General features: G+C 45.3%; 2 protein-coding genes across 3 annotated transcripts in view; one reads left to right on the top strand and one right to left on the bottom strand.

Annotated features, from left to right (window-relative positions):
• The first annotated feature begins 1,399 nt into the window (after positions 1–1,399).
• Positions 1,400–10,942, top strand: LOC105472684 (small integral membrane protein 34). 2 transcript variants are annotated; one of them, XR_011622811.1, is made up of 3 exons: positions 1,400–1,809; positions 5,895–6,860; positions 9,523–10,942. XR_011622811.1 is itself a non-coding variant. In XM_071095658.1 (2 exons), the coding sequence occupies exons 1-2, from the start codon at positions 1,803–1,805 to the stop codon at positions 6,305–6,307; spliced, it is 420 nt and encodes a 139-aa protein (XP_070951759.1). In that variant the 5' UTR covers positions 1,400–1,802; the 3' UTR covers positions 6,308–10,942. The 2 variants fall into 2 exon arrangements, 1 of the variants encoding a protein (XP_070951759.1); XM_071095658.1 differs by having other exon boundaries at positions 5,895–10,942.
• Positions 10,943–13,143: 2,201 nt separating this feature from the next.
• The window catches only part of LOC139355266 (small integral membrane protein 11), a 33,675-nt gene continuing 24,629 nt past the window's right edge, over positions 13,144–22,189 (bottom strand). Inside the window, exons 3-4 of the transcript XR_011622813.1 lie at positions 14,099–14,225; positions 13,144–13,292 (exon numbers count right to left, since the gene is read on the bottom strand). The gene's annotated coding sequence lies outside the window, so the exon portion shown is untranslated. The remainder of the gene's footprint in view (positions 13,293–14,098; positions 14,226–22,189) is intronic.

The following is a 22,189-nucleotide window of genomic DNA, read 5'->3' as shown; positions in this document are numbered from 1 at the left end:
AGGTAACTCCTCTTCTTAATTTCTTGGACATTCCGCTGGTGTTTTAAATGCTTACAGTGGCAAAATCAGATATATATGTGTGTGTGCATGTGTGTGTGTGTGCATGTGTGTGTGTGTGTGTGTGTGTGTGTATGCTTCCTCTCAATTTTTTGATACATGATAATATGATCTCTTCTTTACCTTTTTCATTTAACAACACACCTTAGAGAGCTTTATACATCAGTACATAAATAACTTCCTCATTCTTTTTCACAGCTGTGTAATACTCCATCGTATATGTATATTATTATTTTAACAGTTTTATTGAAATATAATTCATATACCATGAAATACATCCATTTAAAGTATACATTCAATTTCTTTGTATATTCACAGATTGTGTACAGCCAGCACCACAATTTTAGAATAGTTTTATTACCCCTCCAAAAATGCTATATACCCTTAGTTATCACCCCCAATCCCTCCTGCTAGTCAGCCACTAACCTACTTTCTATCTTTGTAAATTTGCCTATTCTTGGCATTTCATATAAATGAAATCCTACAATATATAATCCTTTGTGACTGACTTCTTTTATTTAGCACAATGTTTGCAAGGTTCATCCATGTTATAGCATATATCAGTACTTCATTCCTGTTTATTGCTGAATAACATTCCGTTGTATGGATAAACAACATTTTATTTATTCATTCATCAGTTGATGGACATTTGGGTTGTTTCCATTTTTTGCTATTACAGATAATGCTGCTTTGAACATGTGGGTTCAAATTTTTGTGTGAACTTATGTTTTTATTTCTCCTGGGAAGATACCCAGGAGTGGAATTGCTGGATCATATGGCTTATTTTATAACTTACTTACCCAGTACCCCATTGATGGAAATTTCATCAAATTGTATCTTAAAAACCAACCATCACAAATGTGGCAGGTTGGACTCCTAGAGTGAGGATTAGGAAGAAATGGAGCTGGAAACAATGGCTGGATGATTGAACTTGCCAGTCTTCCAACTTTTCCTTCCCTGTTCCTAGGGAAACTTTACCCCCAGACACTTAACCTAGCACCTTCCAGTTAAGCCTACCTCAACTCCAATGCAGTCTGTGACTCTGGGAAAGAGAAGAGCCGTTTCTCACCACCTGGCGCGGGAGCCCACTGCCCACTGACCCCTCAGGGAAAGCCGGGAAAGCCCGAGGCCCCTCAGGTGTGTCACCCTGGGGGTGTCACTCCCTTCCTGTCTGGGTTTCCTCATCTGGGAGACTGTCCAGAGGAAGCTGGTGACTCTTGACCATGGAGTTTCCTGGCCCTATGATGACAGATCTCTGCCACACCTGGCCATCTACCACACCTGCAACAGGTGCAGAATGCAGGGGAATTCAATAGCCATCCAAGCTCTAAGCTGAAAGCCAGCCTCAGGGAGAGCTTCTGGCCACCTCAGCTCATGATGGGACCTGGGAGAGCTGGAGATTCCTTAATACCAGCATGTTTTAAAAAATTGTTTTGATTTAGAACTTCTTAACAAGTCAAAGCTGGGAAGTGCTTTCTGTTCTGATGCAACAGAAGACACAGCAAATCGGATCTTCTGATTAATTGCATGAGAGCAAAGTCATCCACTTACTAAATTTCTGTTTGGTGCTGCCCTGAGATTGTTGGAAGATCATATTACTTCCTGCTCTGGAAACTCAGTGCAGCCCAACTGCGGTAGGACTGATCCCTCCCTAGGAGAAGGAGTTCTCCTTTCATCATCTTCCCCTTCTGTGCATGGCAGCCGCTTGAACTTGCCCCTCCAAGAGTCAAGGACAAGACCATCCCATGGAATGTGAGTACTCAGCTACAATGCAAGGTTGGGCAGTTTGAGATTTACTTACATATTTAACATCATTAAATTACAAGTACCAAATGGCATGGAGGAAAAAGTTTCTCTCTTCTACAGGATATGTTTGTCCATTAAGATACAACCTAACTTACTTTTACCTTTGTAAAAAAGGTAAAATGTAATGTATTGCAATAATTAATATAGTGAGTTTCTTTCATGTAGAAAATGGACTGGTTTTTAAATAATTTAATGTTCTATATGTCGTCCTTAGTTGGGAATATTTTACTTGTATTTGAATATACGGCATCGTTCTATGACAATTTCCAGAAAGTTCTATGAGTTTGTACATGTGTTCTGAGTTTCAATAAGTTCTCTTGCCCTAATATAAGAATACTGTGTTCTTGTTGGGTTGATTTGCTGTTTGTTGTAATAATTACGGGAATTTTTCACCTTCCTTACTTTAATGTCTCAAACCGTTCCACCAAACAATGGCGTAAAATTTATTCTTGTGGTGGTGTTTCTTGTGAGTGACTAATTTTATGTAATTAAATCTGTTCATTTGTCCTGGGCTTTGTCACGTGTAGTTTGAAAAGTAATTTTTAAATAGTTTATTCCTTCGTCTAACAGTAATAAGCCTAGTCACTCATTCTGGAAACTAACTATAATAAAAAATACTGGCCTCTCTGAGTCTTGCATTAGCAAAATGAATTAGCAACAAACATACAGCTATCAAATGGGAAGCGTTTTGGAGCACCTTTGGTCTACCCAGTGGCCTACGAGATTGATCCTATGACGTGTTTTAAAATACATTTGTGTTCATACAGAGCAAGAAATGGGGGTTTGAGCCAGTAAAGCCCCACTGGGAAACGTCTCACAGGATTGCACCCTACATCTCTAGTTTTCATTGTTTCATTTTCTCCACTGACTCTCCAAGTAGAGAAAACAGTTTTGAATTAAACAGCAATTGAGATCTTAATCTTCCGGTCTTACAAGGGCACACAACGTCTTTACCCAGGGGCACTTCACCAGGGAGACCAGAAAAGTACCAACTTGTACACTCTTTCTTTTCAAAAATAAGTACACACAGTACTAAGTGTACAAAAGGGCATACCGTGAAAAATATATCTTCTTCCCCCAGGTCTCTCGCCAAGAGGCAATTGACGATACTAATTTCTTATGCATTCTTCCAGAGATGTTCTATACATACAAAAACTACAAGCAAATGACATATAACCTCCCCCTTTTTCACAAGTGGTGTTGCATAGCATATCACCATTAGATTATTTTTTCACTTATTAACATTCAGTACCATAAAAACTCCTTATTATTTTTTATGACTGCATAGTATTCCACTGCCTGAAGGTTCCAAATGCATTTCGCCATTTCTCAGTTGGTGCTATTCAAGCTGCTCCCAAGCATTCGTCATCACAAGCAGGACTGCGATGACTAACCTGCAGCATATATTGTTTCTAGATGTTCCGGAGCATCTTTAGGATAGATTCCTAGAGATAGAATTGCTGGGTCAAAGGTAAGTGCGTTTGTAATGCTCATAGATCTTGTCCGTGTGCCCTCCATATTGGTTGTATGAATTTACCAGCAATTATACAATTAAAATTCTCCTTGGAAAAAATGTCAAGTGTGGATGTGAACATTTATTTGTTGACATTTTTAAAATGCCAATCCTGACCCCCTGAAATGCAGAGGCACTTGTTTCTTTTCTTTTACAAGGTTTTTTCTTTTGGAGTCAAGTCCACGTCATTGCCACCTTTGCTCCCAATTTAGACACCTTTCTTCTAAGCTGGACAAAAGAACAAAAAAAGCCAATTTTTTTTGTTAGTTTATTCTGAAACATCATGAATTTGCAAATCCAATAGGTGACGAAATGATTTCTAGTTATTATCTTTATTTGCATTTTTCTTACATGAGTGATATTGAGAAGCTCTTCTTATGTTGAATGTTCATTTTTTCCCTATGAACTATTTGTCCATATCTTTTGCACATTTTTCTACCGCAGTTTTAAACTTTTTCTTACAGAACTGAAGGCTATTTAGAAAATCAGTAATATAAATTGCACTCTGTCATCTGCCTCTTGGTTTTATGGTATGAAATAGCTTAAATTTTTTTTATGTTGTTTTATTTGATTTATAGTTCTTCTTTTTTTCTTCTGAATTTTTGTTATGCTTAAAAGAATATGCCACTGTGAGACGATAAAGAAAAAATCTGCCATGCTGTACTCTAGTACTATGAATTGTTTCACTTTTTATGTTAAAATATTTGGTTTATCTGGGCTGTTTTTTTTTAATTTGGACCGATTTATCTGGTCATGTGGTGGAGAGATGTGGATCTAATGCTACTTTCCCCAATGCTACATATTGAATAATCCATCTTTTCCCACCGATCAGAAATGCTCCTTTATTAGCTAGCTGTCAAATTCTAATTCCTAGCTATTGATACTGTTTTTACTCTGTTTCATTGGTCTGCTTGCCTGTGTTTTCGGCATCACACTATTTTAGCTGTCGTAGTTTTATTTTATTTATTTTTTATTTTTTAAGACAGAGTCTTGCTCAGTTGCCCAGGCTGGAGTGCAGTGGCCCAATCTTGGCTCACTGCAACCTCTGCCTCCTGGATTCAAGCGATTCTCCTGCCTCAACCTCCCTAGTAGTTGGAACTACAGGCGTGTGCCACCACGCCCGGTTAATTTTTGTATTTTTAGTAGAGACGGAATTTCACCATTTTGGCCAGGATGGTCTCGAACTACTGACCTCAGGTGATCTGCCTGCCTCAACCTCCCAAAGTGCTGGGATTACAGGTGTGAGCCACCGTGCCCAGTGCTGCTGTAGTTTTATAGGGAGAGTTGTACCTGGTTCTGAAGAACACCCAACCCACACACTCTGCAAAGCCCAGCAAGTCCCAGCTGGGCTGTGTGCATATAAAGCATTAATTCATTGAAAAAAATATAAATTAGTTTTGCTGGCTGGCTGATTTAAAATTTGTGGCCAGGCTAATTCATTAATCATTCTTTTTATTCAGATTTTTTTTTCTAATTAGCCTTGACAGTTGATTTTTCTTTTTCTTTTTCTTTCCTTCTTTTTCTGTTTTCTGTTTTTTTGGTTTTTTTTTTAATGGGGTCCCACGCTGGAATGTAATGGTGTGAACACAGCTCACTGCAGCCTCAACCTCCTGAGCTCAAGTGATCCTCCGGCCTCAGCCTCCTGAGTAGTTGGGACCACAGGCCTGCATACCACACATGGCTAATTTTTTTTATTTCTTGTAGAAACAGGGTCTTGTCATGTTGGCCAGGCTGGTCTCAACCTCCTGGGCTCAAGCAATCTTCCCACCTTAGCCTCCCAAAGTGCTGGGATTACAGGCATGAGACATCATGCCCGGCCAACAGTTGATTTTTCTAAATGAATAGTGCATTGATTTCACAAATAAATCCTGTTGTTGTTTGCATTGCAATTATGTTTGTGGTATAAATTATTTGGGGGATAACTGACATCTTTATGATGTTGTGTCTCCTATTCAAGAACTCAGTGTTTTTCTGGGCACAGTGGCTCATGCCTGTAATCCCAGTGCTTGGGAGGCTAAGGTGAGAAGAGCTCTTGAGACCAGGAATTCAAAACCAGCCTGGTCAACATGGTGAGACCCCATCTCTACAAAAAACAAAAAAAAGAGAAAAAAGAAAAAAATAGCCTGGCATGGTGCTGCATGTCTATAGTTCCAGCTATTTGTGAGGCTGAGGTGGGAGGATCGATTGAGCCCAGGAGTTCGAGGCTGTAGTGAGCTGTGATCATGCCACTGCACTCCAGCCTGAGTGACAGAGTGAGACTCTGTCTCTCTAGCAAAAAACAAAAAGCAAAATAAACAACAAAACAACAACAACAACAACAACAACATAGTGTTTTGGACTCCTTTGATTTTTAAAAATATATTGACATACCTGTCGTTACACTCCTGCTCATGCCTCAGAGAAGGCCTCTTGAGCAGTGCCACATTTTCATGGACACCAGGGCTCCATTCTCCTTGGTGTGGCCAGGCAGCCCTCAGCCCAGGACGCTGGGTCTCATCTGGTCCTCTCTGTTTCTCAGGGGCCAAGTGGACTCCCCATGAAGCCTCCAACCAGACCCAGGCCAGCACCCTCCTGAGGCTCCTACTGGATGACCACACGAAGGGGAGGAATGACACCAACTCCACCAGGGCTCTGAAGGTGCCAGATGGAACTAGTGCCGCCTGGTATATCCTCACCATCATCGGCATCTACGCGGTGATTTTCGTCTTCCGGCTGGCCAGCAACATTCTCAGAAAGAATGACAAGTCCTTAGAAGATGTTTATTACTCAAATCTGACCTCTGAACTCAAAATGAAAGGACTCCAGGGCAAGGTCGCCAAGTGTTCCTCACTGACCATTAGCAACAGAGCTGTGCTGCAGCCCTGCCAGGCCCACCTGGGGGCAAAGGGCGGGAGCAGCGGGCCCCAAACCGCAACCCCAGAGACTCCCTGAGAGTCAAGGCCAGGAGGCCTTCCCCAGGATGGCCCCAGACTTCTTGGAGGGGAGCAGCTTTGGTTTTACTTGGAGCCCTTGAGTGGGGCTGCGGGTGCATCGCTGACCAGGGGTGGGGTTGCGGGTGGATCTGGCTGCTAGTTTGTGACCAGAGCCAGCCACCCAGTTCCTCCTCAGGCTTCCAGGTGCTTCGAGAAGAGAGAGCAGGGCAGCGGTTTCTAGCCAAATTCAATCTTCACTGGCAAAGCCTGTGCTCTGGGGAAGGGCACTGTTCCACTGTTCTCGGAGGAATCCGGAGACTCCTGGGGTCATACAAAGAGGTGGCTCCTTGTCATGGAAAGAAGAGTGAATTTGGAGTCGAATGTCCTGGGTTAAAATTCAACTTCTGGGGCGTCACATAAACTGAGCAGCTAGTTCCTCACTTGGAACATCTAGGGTTTGGGGACAGATGGTTTTAAAAGGCTATTTTATTTGAAAGACTCTGGCTTGAATATAGGACCAAAGTTGTTAATGTCAGAAGTTGGAAATTCTTCATTTTCATTGAGAGAATTAGGTACGTCAAAAAAAAAAGCACTGGAGCTGGGTGTAGTGGCTCATGCCTGTAATCCCAGTGTTTAGGGACCCTGAGGCAGTAGGATCCCTTGAGCCTAGAAGATTGAGTGCAGCCTGGGCAACCTAGACAGACCCTGTTTTTTTGAGATGGAGTTTTGCTCTTGTTGCCAGGCTGGAGTGCAAAGGCACAATCTCAGCTCACTGCAACCTCTGCCTCCTGGATTCAAGCAATTCTCCTACCTCAGCCTCCTGAGTAGCTGGGACTACAGGCATGTGCCACCATGCCTGGCTAATTGTTTTGTATTTTTAGTAGAGACGAGGTTTCACCATTTTGGCCAGTCTGGTCTTGATCTCCTGACCTTGTGATCCACCCGTCTTGGCCTCCCAAAGTGCTGGGATGACAGGCATGATCCACCGCACCCGGGCATGTCCCTGTGGTCCCAGGTACTTGAGAGACTGAGGTGGGAGGATTGCTTGAACTTGGGAAGTTGAGGTTGCAGTAAGCTGTGATCATGCCACTGCACTCGAGCTTGGGTGACAGAGTGAGACCCTGTCTCAAAAAATAATAATAATAATAATTTTTTTTAAAGAAAAAAAGCATTAATTTTGGAGTCAGAAGAACCAAACTCTAGTCTGGGTTTGATTATCAGCCACTTCAGTGTCCTTTCACGCATCACTTCGCTTCTCTAGAACTCAGTTTCCATACAGATAAAATGAGGCTAATGATGTCAGATCTGCCAACCTTACCAAGTAGATGAGATCTAATGAAACCATGCATGTGAATGAATTTTGAAAAGTAAAACAAGTATGTAAATATAAACCTTGTTGTGGTGAGTGGTGATGGTGGTGACTGGTGGTGCTAGGCGATGCCAATGGTTTTGGTGGTGGCGATGGTTTATGTTGATGGCGGTGTTGGTGTTGGTGATGTTATTGGTGGTGGTTATGATGTTGATAATGGTGATTGATGTTGGCATTAAAGGTGGTGGTCATGATGCTATTCTGAAACAGGAAATGACTAACTCATTGACAATTAGTCTCTAAGCAATGGCTGTGTTGTTTTGTTCTACAAGAGAATTCCATCTGCATGTCAGTTGATGACCTGTGCTATCAATTGAATCCATGAGATTTCCCATGTGGACATTCTTAGATTTCCTTACATTCCATACCATATGCTTCACTCAAATGTTTTACAAATACTTGTTACTTAAATACTTTTCTTTGTCTAAAAAAGAAATAAGATCTTGTCTAGATGACTGATTAACTTAGGGAGATTCTGATTAACAGAATTTCTACAAGTGGCTTTCAGCAGGCAAAGAGAAAATTATATTTTGTACCAATTTATGTAAAGTTCATCTAGTTCAGCTTCTGGAGATGTCCCTGGGGCTAGAGATGAAATATCTTTTTCCTGTCCACAGACAGTGGTCTGCAGTTCACCCCATGAACTCATCATGGTCGGAATTAAACTCCGAGCTTTGTTTATGGAGGGTGAGATATATTTCCAAGTATTTCTTTTTCTTTTCACATTTTCCACATCATTACCATCATCATTGTCGTTGTCACCATTGTCATCATCCTACAGGTTGAAAACAGAAGCGTTAGTTTATTTATATAGTTTATATAGTCTTTATGCATATGTTTGAGATGCTTACAGGGCAGGGCAAAACAGGAGACACAAGGGTAGACAAAAATGTAATCCACAGTCATAGGAATGCAGAATGCATTCAAATCGGGCTGAATGGCCAGAACTTAGGTGAATCTGAGGATAGGAAGAGTGAATTGGCACAATCCCCCCTTGTTGGTTGGCCCTGCAGCATGCATTTCCCCCTCCTCTAATCCAGCTGCCCCGAATTTTCATTTGAGGACCCATACAGCTCTAGGGAAGTTGAAACTACCCCCAGTTCAAGAATTGGAATAAGTTTCAACATGAGAAAGCTGACTGAAAATAATTTTTTAAAAATAATAAGAATAAGTGTTTTAAGAAGTGAGAATAAGAGGCCTAGATGATCCAGTCATTGCATCCCATCTCCTGGCCTCATTGCTTGGGACCAGGATGGACACCTGACCTAAGTGACACAACCCAATAAGAATGACCAGAAGAACTTTAATGCGGAATTCTGGAACAAAAAGGCTTTCTCTTGCTCTGGATGCTGTTAAAAGCAGATCTGAACCTGGAATTGTTACGGGAATGGGATCCTGATCCAGACCCCAAGGGAGGGTTCTTGAATCTTGCACAAGAAAAAATTCAGGGCAAGTCCATAAAGTAAAGTGAAAGCAAGTTTATTAAGAAAGTAAAGAAACAAAAGACTGGCTGCTCCATAGGCAGAGCAGCAGTAGGGGCTGCTTGACTGAGTACATTGTGGTTATTTCTTGATTGTATGCTAAACAAGAGGTGGATTATTCATAGATTTTCCAGGAAAGGGCCAGGGATTTCTCAGAACCCTCAGTTCTTTTAGACTATATAGGGTCTCCTTTTAGACTGTATAGGGTAACTTCTGGACATTGCCATGGCATTTGTAAGCTGTTATGGCACTAGTAGAAGTGTCTTTTACCACGCTAATGCATTATAATTAGCATATAATGAGCAGTGAGGACAACCAGAGGTCACTTTTATCACCTCTGATAAAGATTTTGGCTGACTTGTTTATTGCATCCTGTTTTATCAGCAGGGTCTTTGTGGCCTGTATCTTGTGATGCCAGTCCTGCTGGCCTCCTGTCTCACCCTGTGACTAAGAATGCCTACCCTCCTGGAATGCCGCCCAGCAGGTCTCATCCTCATTTTACACAGCCTTTAATTAAGATGGAGTCGCTCTGGTTCGAAAACCTCTGACAGAATTGCTGGATTCATTTTGCCACCATGAAGAAATCCAACTTGAAGGCAAAAAAAACAAAAAAACAAAAAAACAAAAAACAAAAAACAACAGCATCTAGAGGGGAGCAGAATGAGGAAATTACACAGACCAGAGCCTGTACGAACTGTACCCAGAGCCTTCATTTACCACCGGAGTTTTTCAGTTTGTGAACCCATGAGTTCTTTTTATTAAGTCTGTTGGAGCTTGGCTTTTGTTCCTCACAACCAAAAATATCCTAAATGATACCATTGGATAAATGATTTCCTGAAGGAAGTGGGCCTTGGAGTCAAATTTGAAAAGAGAAGATGTGTGATGTGCTGTGTGGGAGGCTGGGATCACTTTTTTCCACCAAGATTTTTATATTTATAGGCTTTTATATTTATAGGGGAAAAAACAGATTCAGTACACTTCTTACTGTAGCTCAATGATCATTTGTAGGACTTCTCATTGTTTGACCTCTCAAAGAGCACTCAGTGAGACTCTATACTATTTAATCCTCACCGCTGACTGTCAGTAGACTGCCATGGAAACTCCAAGGATGCCTGCCCTGTTAGACATGTGGTCAGAGACTGGCTCCAAAGGTATCTCCCAAAGAGCAAAAGCCACCGTCTTCCTGTTGGCGCCCAAACACAGGTGCATGAGCTCCAAGGACGACTTCCTAGGCCACCTCTCTGCTGCCTGATCTAAACTCTCTCCCTTTCTGGGAGCTGGTCTGAGAGTCTGCCTTGGAGATGTGTTGGATGGGAACTATGAGTGTGTAGGCTCCATTGTGACCAATACTGATGAGAAATAGTCCCAAGTAGTATGGATATTTTGCGTAAAGCCCCTGAAATCTGACATGCTCAGGGTCAGAACCATGAACCACTGTCTTGACAAACCCCATGTACATGGACTAATAGGGAAGGTGTGGGCACCATGGCGTTAGTATTCAACCGGAGAGTGGGAAAGAGATTTGCATGTGCCACCAGCCCTGAAGGAGACAGTGACAGAACACACTGATTCTCAACATTCCAGACACCTACTGTCTTTGTCCCTATGTAAGTTTCCCCTCAAGACTTAGGGGATCAGGTCAGATAAAGGCCTTCCTCTGAAATGGAAATTATTGAAAATCGATAAGGAAGTCATCCAGGAATGACTTCCTCCGGGGATCTGTGGTTGACGGTACCAGGGTTTGTACTAAACCAAATCAAGGTAACTAGAGCTTCCCCAGGTGATTGTAACCCACTTCCTAAATAAAACTGGCATCAACTCGGTTGCATTACAATTTGATTTTTCCTGTGTGATATACTCATCACATTTCTAAAAAATGATTTAAAGAAAGAATTTAGAGACTAAATTCTTGGTATTTATGCATCTCTTCCTGGAGTCACAGGTGGGCTCTGATTCTCATAACCAATTACCTTGATTTCTACCAGAGCATAAGAATGCCAGCTTATTCTTCAAATACAGTTAGTGTTCTGTTGGCAATTACAGAAAAGAGCTCTACCTAGCCTATGCAAGTGTGTGTGTGTGTGATTTTGGGGAAGGCAACTGAGGTAGCTCACAGAATTAGAAGGACAGCAGCTCCTCCCAGCCTCAGGAAGGGGAGGGGTTAGTCTGCCATGAGGCCTTCACTTGGTGGCGCCAGTTGGAGAACCTTCTCACTAGGATTCTCCCAAAAGACAACTCAGCTCCCATGTCTGCCTCTTGTTTCAGATCTCAGGGTGAGGACATTGCAGTGGATCAGGGAAGAGCAGGTGTGTAGGTGGCCCAGGGAATGGAGTGATCTGATTGGCTGAGGCTGAGTCATGGGCTCCCTCCTACAGGGCATCAAAGTCTTTGAAGAAAATGCCAATTAAAAGCACTGTTGGCTGGGCACAGTGGCTCACGCCTGTAATCCCAGCACTTTGGGAGGCCAAGGTGGGCAGATCACTTGAGGTCAGGAATTCGAGACCAGTCTGACCAACATAGTGAAACCCTGTCTCTACTAAAAATGCAAAAATTAGCTGGGTATGGTGGCAGGCGCCTGTAATCCCAACCACTCAGGAGGCTGAGGCAGGAGAATCACTTGAACCTGAGAGGCGGAGGTTGCAGTGAGCCAAGATTGCGCCACTGCACTCCAGCCTGGGCGACAGAGCGAGACTCCATCTCAAAAGCAAAAACAAAAACAAAAACAAAAAGCACTGTTGCTCAGATATCACCCCCTCTGTGAAATCTTCTTGATCCCTAAGGCAGAACTGCTTGTTCCTCCAGGGCTTCTGTAGCACTTTGTAAACATTTGGATGGATCAAAGAGAGAAAATTTTATTCAACAGAATTTTTCCAAGGACGGGACATTTGTTTGCCAAGTGTTTGGTACAGGAAGTGAGACCTGCACAGTTTTGGTACAGGAAGGGCCCATGAATGTGGGCGGAACTATTCCACGGGAGACAAGGAGAAGCTGTTCTCTGGAGGGAGGGAAAGGAGAGGGAGAGGTGGTTTAGGGATCTGCAGGATGGCAGAATACATCCAGAAATGTCTTTCGTATCATTTCCCTACCACTGCCTCAAACCCTGATCTTCTACAATTTTATGAAACTCATGGGATAAACGCTTGAAATGAGTGGGCTAGAAGCCAGCAAAGGGACGCAGGGATGTGCCCAGACACATACAGGTGGAGTGGAAGCAACAGGCAGATGGGGGGTGTCAGGAACAGAAATGCTTTCCTGGGGTAACCTAGTTAGGTTTAGTTTAAGCTAATCAGGAAGTAATCAGAGTCATGGGGAGGCTGTAAAACTGAGGCAGGGACCAGATTTCACCGAATCATTGTAGAATGAGGACAAGGATGAAGGAGGGGTGGAGGTAGGTGCTTGCTGGCGGCACCTTGGTATGGTTTGGCTGTGTCCCTACTCAAATCTCATCTTGAACTGTAGTTCTCATAATCCCCACGTGTTGTGGGAGGGACCTGGTGGGAGGTAATTACCTCCATGCTGTTCTCGTGATAGTGAGTGAGTTCTCACAAGTTCTGATGGTTTTATAAGGGGCTTTCCCCCCTTTGCTCTTCAATTCTCCTTCCTGCCATCATGCGAAGAAGGATATGTTTGCTTCCTTTTCTGCCATGATTGTAAGTCTCCTGAGCCTCCTCAGTCATGAGGAACTGTGAGTCGACTAAGCCTCTTTCCTTTATAAATTATAAAAAAGTCTCAGGATGTCTTTATTGACAGCATGAGAACAGACTAATACACACCCGAAAAGGAGAACACTTATCACGTAACGCTGCAAATACAGGTCGGCAGTGTGTTCCCCACTGAACCAGAAGAATATGACTTTTAAGAATAAAAGGTATCTTATTGATCAATTGATCAACAATATCTTATTGATCTTGACCCACTTATTGCAAAACACACAATAAATATTTGCAACTGTTCTTTTAAAAATAGCAATACCCATTTAAAAATAATGAAATCCAGGCTTGGTGTGTACCAGGCACTAAGTGCGCTGCATGTGTCTCCCCTCTTGCCAGTTGCCCATCCCCTGCACCCCCGTGGTCCTTGCTTGCCTCTCTTTTGGCACCCAAAAACGAAGCTGGAGGCAGAAACCATACGGTCACTTGAACAGAGGAAGTTTCCTGTAAAGAAATGATTAAGCTTGGTGAGAAAGAAACTATAAAGATACAAAGAGAACTTTCAAGGGTTCCCTAGGGCTCAGTACCCAAGGAAGGACCAACTCGGCTCCCCAAGGCTAGGCTTCAGACATCTTTAGAGAAGATGTGATTGCAGCCACTGGCCAGAGAGAAGATTCACGGGTGGCCGGGGCCACAGATGGCCCACAGTCCCCAGGCAGCTGGTCCTCTAGTGCACAGGAGCAACAAGACTGGTAGATGGGTGACTAGAGAGAGCCAGGGTGCCGGGAACTCATTCGCTGATGGGGTGGCCGGGAGGTTGCTGTGCGCCTCGCCCATGGTACACAGGGCCCATGGCACACAGGGCCCATGGCACACCCCTCCAGGACAGAGCCCCGGCGAGCCTGTGGTGTGGCACTTGCAGGAGTCAGGGCACTGGGCATGTGCCATGGACTGAATGCTTTTGTCCTTTGTCCCCTGAAATCCACATGTTAAAGCCTTAATCCCCAATGTGATAGTATGGAGGTGAGATTTAGATGAGGTTTCGGGAGGTTTAGATGAGGTGGCAATGGTAGGGCCCCCATAATGGGATCAGTGCCCTTCCAGGAAGAGACACCAGACCCCCCATCTCTCTGCACCATGTGAGGACACAGCACGAAGTGTCCTTCTCGTGAACCGGGAAGCAGGTCCTCACCGGGTACTGAATCTGCCAACACCTTGATCTCAGACTTTCAGCTTCCAGAACTGTGAGAGAGAAATGTATGTTGCCTAAGCCATTTGTTCTAACAGCCCGAACTGACTAAGACACTCACCAAAGAAAAAGCAGCGCTGGACGTGTGTTACAGGCAGCAAGACTCATGCCCTCAGACTGCTGCAGCAGCGGGAGAGATTCCAGTACCGACCAAGCTCAATCCCAACTGAGAAAACGGTGACCGAGGTCTTCAAAGAGAGAACAGAAAGGGATCAAAAAGGGACTTGAGGGGAAATGAAAAACGGAACACGGGGGCCATGTGGAAATGGAAAGTTCCAGAAGGGTGAGAGGAGAACTACTGAAAATGGTTTAGCAGGGTGAGCTGGACGAGGTGCATTTTGTGGTTTGGCTGCATTGCAAAGTCTTGAGCCAAGGGTCAACCAGGGCTGGGGTCGCCTTTGGGGACGCAGCTTAGTGCAGGCGGAAGCCAGGCTACAGTTTGGTGAAGCCTCTCAGCACAATGTTGGGGTGAGTCATTGTGCTCTGTGGAGTTCCCAGTTCACTGGCGGCTCACTGGCAGGGCAAGTGTGGTCTGAGGGTGCACTGTCCATGTCAAGCAGGCATGGAGGGAAGCCGGGGCGCAGACAGCCTGCTGGGGGCAGGGCAGTGGGCGGCCTGGGGTGCCTTGGGTCCCCTCAGCAGGGTCATGGGAAACAGCCTCCAGGCTGCACAGTGGTGGACAGCAGTGCTGGCTCCCCCTGTACCTGCCCACCAGCCTTGGCCCTCCTAGGCCCTGACGGGTCATTTCCTGCTGCCCGGTGACTGCACAACAGCCCTGGCCCAGGAAACCCTATAAACTTCTTCAGCTATTTCTCCAGGAGAAGACAGAGTGCCAATGGACTACTACAGTGCAGGGCAATTGAGCAAACGTGGAGGTGAACTGGGGTCCCACGGGAGCAGGGAGGAGGGGCCAGGGACCTCTGGCCAGAAATAGGAAAGCAGTAATGGAAGGGAGGGCTCAGGAGAGGGAGTGCCTATCTCAGAGCCTTTCAGGAACCTGGCATTTAATAAATGCCTCCTATGGAGGGAAGGATTCAGGGCAGATCACTTCTAGAAGGGGTCACGGCCTCTCTAGGTTCTGCATGGGCCACAGCATATGTACAGTCCCCACAAGCTAGACTCCTCCTCCCAGGCCTGGTATGGAGGGAACATAAGTGTGTGACGGAGGAGAGTCTTCCACAGGCTATGAACTCTTTGTAGAAAGAAACCAACAAACAAAACAAAACAAACAAAAAAACAGCATGCATGAGATGTTGGGGGCTTAGGACAGTATCTTACCACAGAACTGAAACATTGGTGGATAAAGCTCAGCACAGGCAGGAAAAGAGCTGTAGCTCATCCACCATCAGCATTAGCAATGTAATTAGACACAGTGGAAAATCAATGAAGTAAAACCAACCAGCAGGATTATGTTGTTGAGCCTCCAGTAAAAGCCTTAAGTGTCCAATAAAGCCATATCGTTTTGATGACATGAATTTCTGTGTTGCTTTTCTGTTTGTTCAAAATCCTGAAATTCTTTGGAGAGTATTATCAATGTCATTATTCTTTGCCAGGGAGATGCTGAGCTGTCTTCCCTGAAGCAGTGTTCTTCCTGGGTTGTTTGAAACCCTGATTGTCACGTGCCTTCTGTCCTAAGCTGCCACCAAGGCCCAGACAAGCACTGCCATGCATGTGTCTCTTTATTAATACATAGTACAGCAGGGAGCTGCCCCTCTCCCAGTCAGGCAGGGCTGCTTATCCCACACCCCCTGCCTTGCAAGCACACTTAGCGTGGAGTATATTAGGAAGTTTAATTAGCAGAAAATAAATAAAGTAGGGATCCCAGCTTGAGCCCAGGCTGTCCCCTGCTGGGGTGGGACATGTCTGAACAGTGTTGATGAGAATTTTATGAAGGACGCATCTCCTAGAGGAAAGGACATGGAGAGAAGTAAGTTTGATTCCCTCTCAGAGGAACCTGAGTGCCTAGAAGTCCAAGCAAGAATCTTGAGATGTATCTGGGGGTGGGGGTGCTTAGGTCACGAGCACACTCCTGAACCCTGGCAATGGGGCAGAGCATGGAATGTGCCAACTGGCTTAAGCCTGGAGCAGGACTTGAAGTGGCTTCCTCCAAAAGAACTTGAGTTCCGTGGAAGATGGATGAACATCTGAACGACTCAGGGCACTGCTGGGGAAATGGAAGCTGACAGGCAGCGCTTACCATTTGAGGTGCAATATGGAGAGAGGATAACCAATGTTTGACAAGCTCTATCAAATACTGGGTGTGTCAACACGTGCCAGCCCCAGGATGCTCTTAGAAACTCTATGAGGGGAGTATAATTAGAGGACTGAGGCTCAGAGAGGTTAAGAAATGCGTGTATTGTCACACAGCTAGCAAGAAGTTCAGGAAGCTAGGTCTAACAGATTCCAAGCCCCATGTGATGTTTCCATTAGGTATTTGTCCAAAAAACACTTTGCCTTCAAGGTAAGGAGTGGAAAGGCTACTCGTATGGGGGCGTGGTGTCCTCGCAGCCCACAGCTCAAGGCCAGACTGTGAGTAAGAAGACCAATGTGTGTCCCGTCTCTGCCACCTCCTGTCTGTGTGGCCTCAAGACCCTCCACTAGAAGGGTGGCCAAAGTATCACTCCAGGCCTGGTGTCCTGATTCTTGAACAGCTGTCTAGGGTGTGCAAGCCAGCACCTCCCCTTTTCTACTCCCTCGATAGATGGATGTAGCTAGACTCTTGCTTTGTGAGAACAGAGGCACCCAAGAGCCTCATTCTCCATCTATATAACTCAAACACTTTGTATAAGTCAGGGTGAGCTGGTTTCGTCATGAAAAACAACCACCCCAGACTCTCAGTGGCTACAGACAGAAGGAAAGCTGGCTTTCTTTCCCCCACCACATGTGTGCAGCAGGTCCTCTGGGGGCTGTGCTCTGAGATCAGGTTGCTCCCGCAGACCCTCGGGAAACATTGCCATTCTCTGCGCTGAGGGACGAGTCCCTGAGTATCTCACCTGGACAATGAAATGCTCCAGCCTGGAAGAGGCATGCATCACGTCTGTCCACCACTCATTGGCTAGAATAAGCCCACGGCTCCTCTCAACCGTGAGGGGCAGGGACGTCCCATCCCACCGGCGCCTGGAAGGCTGACAGCCAAAAGTTGGGGGAACAGTACTCATCGCTCATCACAGAGTGGAACCAGTTCCGAGACTCTCAAACCATTTTTTGAGAGCAAGGGGAAGCCTAATCTCATTCCCTATTTTCTATCTTTTTTACTTATATAAACCCAAACCTCTCTTTATTGAAACATCTCTCTCTATATGTCTATTTTAAAACGTCTCCTCTGTATGTCTATGTGAGAAAAAAAAAAATGTGTTATATTCCTTTCAAAACCAACCCCGAGGCTCTGGGAGCACTAATGTTCTCCACCCACAGCTCCCCACCAGCCCCTGGTTCTAGGACAGGGGTTCTCACCTTGGCTTCCCCATAGAATCACCTGGAAGCTTGTAAAAATCCCATGGATGCCAGGCCTCACCCCAGGCCAATTCTGTCAGAACCATTGAGCTGCTGCCAGGCAGAAGCAGCTGCGTGAAGCTCCCAGGTGATGCCTGGATGGGCCCAGGTTGAGTGAGTCTGCTGTTCTGGGCGAGCCCTGAAGCAGCTTCCAGCTCCGGGGTTGCCTCTTTCTTTCCCAGGTGAGGGCCCAGGAGAAGCCAGAGATGGGGGTTTGGCTCAACAAACCAGGAGCTGAGGAAGGTCGAAGAGAATTGGGTGATTATCCTGACTCATGATTCCAGGTGAGGGCCCAGGAGAAGCCAGAGATGGGGGTTTGGCTCAACAAACCAGGAGCTGAGGAAGGTCGAAGAGAATTGGGTGATTATCCTGACTCATCACTTCCCAGTGATGGGAGCTGGGAATGCCGTGGGAAGTAGGTGTGGGAGGGGTGCCCGGGGAGAGGGGTGCCCGGGTGTGCTGTCACTCGTTGCCAGACCAGAGCTCGGCTGCTGAGGAAACAGGAAGTGCATCAGGAGCTGAGTTTTGCTCAAGTCCCGGATATTCACAATTCACACGGACACATGCACACATTTACACATGCATTTGCACATCCCCATAAGCATACACACAGACACACATACTTAGTTGGGCATGATGGCTCACACCTCTCATCCCAGCACTTTGAGAGGTCGAGGCAGGTGGATCACCTGAGGTCAGGAGTTCAAGACCAGCCTGGCCAATATGGTGAAACCCCGTCTCCACTCAAAATACAAAAAATTAGCCAGGTGTGGTGGGTGCCTGTAATATCAGTGACTTAGAGGACTGAGGCAGGAGAATCGCTTGAACCCGGGAGGTGGAGGTTACAGTGAGCCAAGATCGTGCCACTGTACTCCAGCCTGGGTGACAGAGCGAGACTCCGTCTCAAAAAACAAACACACACATTCATACACACAACCTCCCACACACATACACACGCTCCCATGGGTAATACACCCCACACATACACAGGCACACACATACTTTGCCACACCTATGCACACTCCACACACACGTGCTTACATGCACAATCACACACCTTTCTAGTTTCACAAGAAAGAGAAAGGCCAGACGTTAGGGCGAATGAACCTCAGCCTTTGCCTGGTCCAGTTCTCTCATTTTCCATGTGAGGAAAAGGAGGCCTGGAGAGAGGTCAAGAAAGCTGAAGAAGACCCCTTGGTCCTGGTCAGGTCTCCTTAGTTCCATAAAGTGTTACTGAAACACCAGGGGTTTGGTCTAAGTCTTGCTGCTCGCTGCACAGAAAGTCAATCACTGGGAGGCCTAGTGTGGTGGCTCACGTCTGTAATCCCACCGCTTTGGGAGGCCAAGGCAGGTGGATCACTTGAGGTCAGGAGTTTGAGACCAGCCTGGCCAATATGGTGAAACCCCATCTCTATTTAAAAAAAAAAAAAATTAGCCAGCTGTGGTGGCAGGTGCCTATAATCCCAGCTACTCAGGAGGCTAAGGCAGGAGAAGTGCTTGAATCTGGGAGGCAGAGGTTGCAGTGAGCCAAGATAGAGCCACTGTGCTCCAGCCTGGGTGACAGAGTGAGACCCTATCTAAAAAAAAAAGAAAGAAAGAAAGAGAGAGAGAGACAGAGAGAGAGAAAGAAAGAAAGAAAGAACGAACGAAAGAAAGAGAAAGAAAGAAAGAAAGAAAGAAAGAAAGAAAGAAAGAAAGAAAGAAAGAAAGAAAGAAAGAAAGAAAGAAAGAAAAAAGAAAAGAAAAGAAAAGAAAACAAGCCAATCACTGAGACAATAAATATTGCCAGGGAAGAAGGTTTTAATTGAGTGATGCTGCCCAGGAGATGGAGCTCAGTCTCAAATCCATCTTCTGGACCGACTAAAATTAGGAGTTTATATAGCAGGGTAGAGATGTAACAGGAACTCGGGAGGGGTAAGGAAGCAGTCATGATGAATGCAGGGCCCGACAGCTCATTGTCTAGACAAGATGATCTGGTGAGTGTCAGTTCTCTGATACTTTTTGAGAGGACTTGGGCGCCTTTCCTGAGGAAGGAACTCAGATAAAACAAATTTAAGTTTCAAGCTTTAAGACCAGAAGGATCAATATCCAAAACAAAAACAAAAACTGTCTATGGGATTATTGGGTTGGTTTCATTCTTTTTTTTTTTCCCAGATTTTTTTTTTCCATGAAAAAAATGTTTTTAAAAGAATCTCTTTCATAGGAAAAAAAGCAACTGGGGATCTTCTCCTGTTTGGTGAGGAGATAAGGGGCTGTGGCCCTCTCCTCCCGAGCAGCTTGTCTGGCAAATGGGGAGATGATGTTGGTCTCAATTCCAAGGATGGCAACAAGAATGAACTAAGACATGACATGTAAAGGGGTCAGGGCTACTCCCCACACTAGGTGCTCCAAAATATTCTTACTTACCCCAGGTGCTAAACAGAGTGGGGGCTTTGTGACCTCATGTGGCTGGCTCATTTCACTGGTAGCATTATTCTGAAACCAAGTTTGGAGACTATGGGAAAGTCTGACACACACATGCTCATACACAGACGGTGGCAGCATCGTCTGCTGAGATGCACAGCAGGCATAATTTGGCTGGTTGCCTGTGGGCTTGTTCTCTGCGGGTTTGTTATCTGTGGGTCTGTTGTCTATAGGTTTGTTCTCTGTGGGTTTGTTGTCTGTGGGTTTGTTATCTATAGGTTTGTTCTCTGTGGGTTTGTTGTCTGTGTGTGTGTTATCTATAGGTTTGTTCTCTGCGGGTTTGTTGTCTGTGGGTGTGTTATCTATAGGTTTGTTCTCTGCGGGTTTGTTGTCTGTGGGTGTGTTATCTATAGGTTTGTTCTCTGCGGGTTTGTTGTCTGTGGGTGTGTTATCTATAGGTTTGTTCTCTGTGGATTTGTTGTCTGTGGGTGTGTTATCTATAAATTTGTTCTCTGTGGGCTTGTAGTCTGTGGGTTTGTTCTCTTTGGGTTTGTTCTCTGTGGGTTTGTTGTCTGCGGGTTTGTTCTCTGTGGGTTTGTTGTCTGCGGGTTTGTTGTCTGTGGGTTTGTTCTCTGTGGGCTTGTTCTCTGTGAGCTTGTAGTCTGTGGGTTTGTTCTCTGTGGGCTTGTTCTCTGTGGGTTTGTTGTCTGTGGGTTTGTTGTCTGTGAGATTGTTCTCTGTGGGTTTGTTCTCTGCGGGCTTATTGTCTGTGAGATTGTTCTCTGTGGGTTTATTCTCTGTGGGTTTGTTCTCTGCGAGCTTATTGTCTGTGGGCTGGTAGTCTGTGGGTTTGTTGTCTGTGGGCTTGTAGTCCGTGAGATTGTTCTCTGTGGGTTTGTTCTCTGCGGGCTTATTGTCTGTGGGCTTGTAGTCTGTGGGTTTCTTCTCTGTGGGTTTGTTCTCTGTGGGTTTGTTGTCTGTGGGTTTGTTGTCTGTGGGCTTGTAGTCTGTGGGATTGTTCTCTGTGGGTTTGTTCTCTGCGGGTTTGTTCTCTGTGGGTTTCTTCTCTGTGGGTTTGTTCTCTGTGGGTTTGTTCTCTGTGGGTTTGTTGTCTGTGGGTTTGTTCTCTGTGGGTTTGTTCTCTGTGGGTTTGTTGTCTGCGGGTTTGTTCTCTGTGGGTTTGTTGTCTATAGGTTTGTTCTCTGCGGGTTTGTTCTCTGTGGGTTTGTTCTCTGTGGGTTTGTTGTCTGTGGGTTTGTTCTCTGTGGGTTTGTTGTCTGCGGGTTTGTTGTCTGCGGGTTTGTTGTCTGTGGGTTTGTTGTCTGTGGGTTTTTCTCTAAGGATTTGTTGTCTGTGAGTTTGTTGTCTATGTGTCTTTTCTTTGGTCTCTGTGGGTTTGTAGTCTGTGGGTTTGTTTTCTGTGGATTTCTTCTTTGTGGGTCTGTTGTCTGTGGGTTTGTTCTCTGTGGGTTTGTTCTCTGTGTTTCCCTTCCGCCCAGCTTTTCACAGGAGAATGTCAGGCCCTCTGTGGCCTGTTGCCTGGGAGGAGATTCAAGATGCCAGGCCAAAAACCTGAGGGCTGGCCCTTTCCCTGTGTGTGGTGGGGAGGTTGTGGTACTTGTTCAAGAGAGGGATGGGACAGGGACCGTGACACTGAGGGGAGAGAAGAAGAGGCAGAGTTGTCCACAAGCCTAGGGTTGAACGGAGGCTCTTGAGGCAGGGAACTGAGGCTCATGGCTCTTGTTCTCATGAAGATGACTGGGCCACCTGGGAGAGTGACTTCGGGTTTACCTAAATGGGCTGGATCCCGGCTTTGAAATTCTTAACCTCAGCAAAGATGCCAGTGCCCACATGATGGGACCACAAAGGCTTGGGTCTGGGCACTTAGACCCAAGGGTGACCTCAAGGCCCTGCCTGTGCACTGGCCTTGGGAAGTGGGGTGGGGTAAGAACCTCCAACCATGCCCGAGTCCAATATGACTTGATTTAAATAAATAAATGTGATGTTTCCCACAAAACTGAATTTGTGGATAAGGTTCATACCAGCCACATGTATACACACATCTATTTACAGTAGCAACTTCTCTGGGCTTTTTTTGTTTGTTTGTTTCTTTTTTTGTTGTTGTTTGTTTTTGGTGATTTGGTGTTTTTTGTTGTTTTGGTTTTCTTTTGTTTGTTTGTTTTGCTTTGTTTTTGTACTGCCAGTTTCTAAATATTCCCGCTTCTTGGATGAAGAATATGATCTATGGCAGGTGGAA

The sequence above is a fragment of the Macaca nemestrina genome, chromosome 4, assembly GCF_043159975.1.
Source record: "Macaca nemestrina isolate mMacNem1 chromosome 4, mMacNem.hap1, whole genome shotgun sequence".
In the NCBI taxonomy this organism is placed as follows: Eukaryota; Metazoa; Chordata; class Mammalia; order Primates; family Cercopithecidae; genus Macaca; species Macaca nemestrina.
The sequence above is the reverse complement of the archived record's forward strand: the minus strand, read 5'-3'. Positions and strand labels throughout refer to the sequence as shown.